Source organism: Pteropus alecto, unplaced genomic scaffold (genome assembly GCF_000325575.1).
Source record: "Pteropus alecto unplaced genomic scaffold, ASM32557v1 scaffold102, whole genome shotgun sequence".
In the NCBI taxonomy this organism is placed as follows: domain Eukaryota; kingdom Metazoa; phylum Chordata; class Mammalia; order Chiroptera; family Pteropodidae; genus Pteropus; species Pteropus alecto.
The window spans coordinates 1,677,380-1,682,173 of NW_006432224.1; the positions used below are offsets into that span (position 1 = coordinate 1,677,380).

The 4,794-nt window shown below is 51.5% G+C and overlaps 1 protein-coding gene across 1 annotated transcript in view; it reads left to right on the plus strand.

The window, feature by feature from the left end:
- TRPM1 (transient receptor potential cation channel subfamily M member 1) overlaps positions 1–4,794 on the plus strand; it is a 63,704-nt gene that overhangs the window by 53,403 nt on the left and 5,507 nt on the right. Inside the window, exon 27 of the mRNA XM_015585699.1 lies at positions 4,605–4,726. Within this exon, the coding sequence (XP_015441185.1) occupies positions 4,605–4,726 (122 nt within the window). The remainder of the gene's footprint in view (positions 1–4,604; positions 4,727–4,794) is intronic.

Genomic DNA, 4,794 nt, shown 5'->3' on the forward strand with positions numbered 1-4,794 from the left:
CCTCGGGCTCCCCACACGCCTGCTCCTCAAGGAAAATGTCCCCGGCTCCTCACGCCAGAGACCGGGCCGGGGGCCTGCACGCCTCCGCGCAGGAGCCCAAATTTGTCTTTCTTTTCTTTCTTTCTTTTTTTTTTCTTGGTCTTATTTATTTACTTTTATTGAAGAAATGATTTTCATTTTTTAAAGTTGTTTTCAAGTTTTTCAGCGATTGGATGACTCAAAGCTTCGTCTCCTGCTTTGAATGCAAACTTCTGTTCTGTCTTCGATGCGTTCCCTTTTGGGTATCGACGATGCCCCCTTTGGGTCCGAAACTTTGGTTTTACCAGGTTTTCGGAACGAGGATCGGTTTCGATAGGCAGGTGACTCTGCCACCCGTGTCGTCGGGCAGGCTTTTCGATGTCGGCAGCACCGAAACCGGTGCGGGGTTGCGAGGTGTTGTCTCTCTGTCACATCAGGTGACATCAGGTGACATCAGACAACCGGCGGGGCGGGGGCGGGGAGGGGACTGTCTCACAGACAACTGCTGCCAGCACCAGGGCGGAACCCGTCCACCCGAACAGTCCGTTCTCGCGAGACCCGCGGCACCTGGCAACACGCATCCTTTTCCCCCCGGGGCTGAAGGCCATGTCTGTGTCCCTTGCGAATCCACCGTTAAACATGGCGTTGATTCTGCTTCATTCTGTTTTGTGGTCTGGCGTCCCCGATCGCAGGCTCACGGTTTCTTTCAAGGGCGACTGACTTGGAAAGAATCTTTTCTGATAAAACTTTGTCCGAGGTTCAACTTCTTTTCCTCGAATGACGAGGATTTTGTAATCCAGGGAGTTTTCGATTTTTCCGCGGCTGCGAGGAAGCTTGGCGTTTGATCGCGGCACGCGTGTCATTGTAGGCTTCCGTAACACGCGCTCTAGGTCACCTTCTGACTTCGCTGTTTTCATACCTTCTTTTCCATTTACGAGTTTCTTTGTGCGTCTGGCATTTCCAAGAAGGCAGCGGTAACTCACGAAGCACACGCTTTGGATGCACTTGGCCCTACACCTAAGGGCCTGTGGGTCTTAGATGCCCGAACCTGGGACAGCGGTTCTGATTGCCCCAAACCCACTGGGCTCGCTGGCTCCCACCACGCCCGTGGATGTGGGTGACGGTGCCGGGCTCCCTCCGGGCCTGGTAGGAAATCAGCAACTCGTGGCCTTGGGGTCTTATGAGGCGGCCTCTTCCCACGTGACCGGGAAGAGAAGATGCTAGTAACAGAGACCTAACAAGGAAGAAAGGAAGGGGAAAATGTCATAGTAACCGGAAGAGGCCCCGAAAGCTCAGACAGGAGGCAGGTGACTCCTCGGAAGCAAAGGGGGCGGCAGACGAACGTGCAGAGGTCGGGAGGATCCGGGAAGAGCCCAGGACGTGTCTGCATCCTACGAACGCAGAGAGGTCGAAGTGGCTTGGCCGATGGGGAAGGGGTGGCGTAGGGGGCTGGGGTCCTCCCGCGCTTGGCAGACGACAATCGTGTTCCTTTCCTGACATTGAGAGCTAGTTCAGAGACAGATGCCGACATCAGGTAAACAGAGATAAAAACACCAGCTTTATGAGTAATAAATGTGTTGGACGACGCGGTTTAGTTTTTATCAAATACGCACCCCAGAATTCGATGTCCCCACTCGGTCCCGGGCACTACCAGCCGCCGCGGGCCTCCCTTGTCACAGGCGGCCAGCCAAGCTCCCTAGACGAAGAGGACGGCTCTGTGCGGGCAGCCGGCCCCCCAAGAGCAAGAGCAAAGCGTGCTGGCATCCTGGCCCCCGAAGTCTGCCCGGAAAATCGGTCCTCGACAGGAAATAGAAGGCGGAGAGAGGCCAGGAGTGTGGCATCGGGAAGAAGGACGGGGCTGGGGAAAGGCGACTTGCCGGCAACGTCCGGGACCTGGAACCAGCATGAAAACCGCCGGGCGGGCAGTTTGGCCTGGATCAGACAACTTTATGATCGACCGACCTGGAGTAAAATTACAGGGCAGGAACATTCTTAGAGCTCGGAATAGAATCCGTCAAGATCCCGAAACGCGGTTTCTCCAAGAACGAGCGGGAGCGGGCCGTCCCGCGAACGTCGTGCTTTTACGGGAACATCTGACTCTGTCATTAGGGAGCCGTTCCCGGGCAGTTTACGAGATGCCTCGCGGGCGGAGGGCGAGGGCTGCCCGTGAAGAGATGACGACAGGGAAAGCGAGTCTTAATAACAGGCGTCCCGCGGAACCCCGAACGCCTCCATCCCATCCTCGGGAAGACCCGGGGGCGCGGCGCGACAGCGTGAGCGCGGACCTCTGTTTAACCGGCGAGAGTCGTCCCTGATCACAACACAGGAGCATCTCCAAGAGGATCCTGAAAGTGACAAAGTGCTCGTCAGAAACGGCGTTTCTTTTTTTCTTGAAAAGAAACTAAACAGACAGAAAAGAGTCACGGCGCATTAATCCGATACCATTATCTTCCACTTGATTGGAAAAACAACTGGAATTATATACATGCCAGATATTGAGACTGATGAGGGCACTAAGTGGTTGCACCCTCTGAACGGATAACTCCTTAGGCCAATCTATACAAACGACAGAGAAATCGGGGGGCGGGGGAGGGAAAACACAGCTATTATTCATCAGGACTGATCAAGCAAATTAGGTCCTGGGCTCTCGGTGACTTCGGCACGGGCATGGCGCAGGAAGGGGCCCGCACTGTCATAAATCGGGCTGAGCTGAAATTCTGGAGCCCGTGGTCTGGTGAAGGCCCAACCCACCGCATGGAAAGTCGGGGGACGGGCCCCAACGTGCCGTTTTTCCCTTTCTCTGTCCTCCCTCCCTTTGGGCCCCGTGAGCAGGCACACGGGTGGAGGGCAGAGGAGAGCCAAGGAAAGTCCCGGATTTCTGATCGGAGAATGGAAAGGGGGAGCCGGAGAAGCTTAGGAAAGTGACCCCATGAAGTAGTTTACAACCTGCAGAGCTCACCCCGATCTGAGTGTGTGCACGTGTGTGTGCGGGGTGGGGGGTGGGTGGGGTGGCGCTGCTTATTAGCATACCAAAAGCACCGAAGGATATGTGTGAACAAAAAAACGGTCGGTAAGGACCCCTGAAATTCCTTGCTTTCCTAAAGGAAACAACAAAACTCGCAACACTTTCAAAATCAACTTTTTTGGAACTCTGGGACTTGCAGTGATCTGTGGAGTGCTTGTTCAAGAAATGTGGCTGGGTCTTGTTCGTTTAAAAAAAAAAAAAAGTGAGCTTTCGGGCATTGTAACTCACCCGGTCCCATCCCCCACTCCTCAGCTCGGTGGGAGCCCTGAAGATAACATATCACCTGCATTCCTGGGACCAGTGACAGCAGAAAGGCCCTCATCCGAAAGAATTGTAATTATTTCTTTTGTCCTCTTTGGTGGCTCAAAAAAGCCTGGCTCAAAACACTTGTCTTAATTCCCCTGACTTGGAACCGGCCCAACGCTAAAGTTTCTAGCCGGGGGAAATTGTGTGTGTGTGTGGGCGGTGGCGGGGTGGGGTATATGTCAAAAACATTTATGGGTAAATGTTTTAGCCCCTACTCCCTGAGTTGGGGTAAGCAATAGACTAAAATCTTGGGAGAAAAGGCCGAGAAGTGAGATGTCCACAGGGCTGTGACAAGCTCTGGCATGTTCTGGAAATCTAGAAGGCCACGCGTGTGCATCGGCCCGTGCACACGCTCAGGAAAGACCCAAGAAGGCTGCAAGCTCCATTCTGGCTGACCTTGAGCTCTGTGCAAGCAGCAAGTGGAGGCTGAGGCAAAGATGGAAACCACTTGGCTGAGCGTTGAAGCTGTGTGTACACAGAGTCCCTCAGCAAAGACTGGGACTTTTTTAAAATTTAATTCCAGAGGTTAAAGGAAATCTCTATCCCGTCATTAGCTGACCACAAAGCTAACAGAACAGACACTTCAGCGGTCACACGCAACGAAGAATAGCCTTGACAGAATTACTTTAGAAGAATCACTAGACAAACAATCGCGACTATAATAAGAAGCAACAGTAAGAAACCTTGGGGAGGAGAGAGACTCTGACTTCCCGAGTTGCCATATGACAATATTCAAAATGCCCCGTTCTAATGAAAACAACTACAAGACATGCAAAGGAAGGAGAAAGTGTGGCCCACACAAAAGAAAAACGGTGATCAACAGAAAGTTTCCCTGAAGAATCTCAGACGCTGGATTTATAACTAAGACTTTCGATCGGCTAGTCTAGGTATGTTCAAAGAACTGAAGGAAACTGTCTCTAAAGATTTAAAGGAAAGTATGAGAATGATGTCTCATCACATAGAGAATATGAAAAAAAAAACTCAGAAATTATTAAAAAATGTTTCGTAACCTAACAGAAATTCCGGAGTCGTAAAGTACAATAACTGACATGAAAAATTTACTATAGAGGCTTAAAAAAAAAAAAAAAGCAGATTCAAGCAGGCAGAAGAAAGAGTCAGCAAATTTGAAGGTAAGTCAGGAAGTCGATCCAGTCCGGGGAACAGAAGACAGCGTGGGGGCCTGTGAAACAGCGTCGGCAGAACAGCACGCACATAACGAGGGTCCCAGGAGAAGGAGAGAGAGAGAGAGAGAGAGAGAGAGAGAGAGAGAGAGAGAGAGAGTAGCAGAGAGAAGAGTCGAGGGAATAATGGCAAAAATGTTCCCAAATCTGATGAAAGATATGAATCTGTACATCCCAGAAGCTTAACGAATTCCAAGTAAAATAAATAAACCCAAAGACATCCACACCCATCCACCTCCCAGTCAACCTGTCACTAGCCAAAGA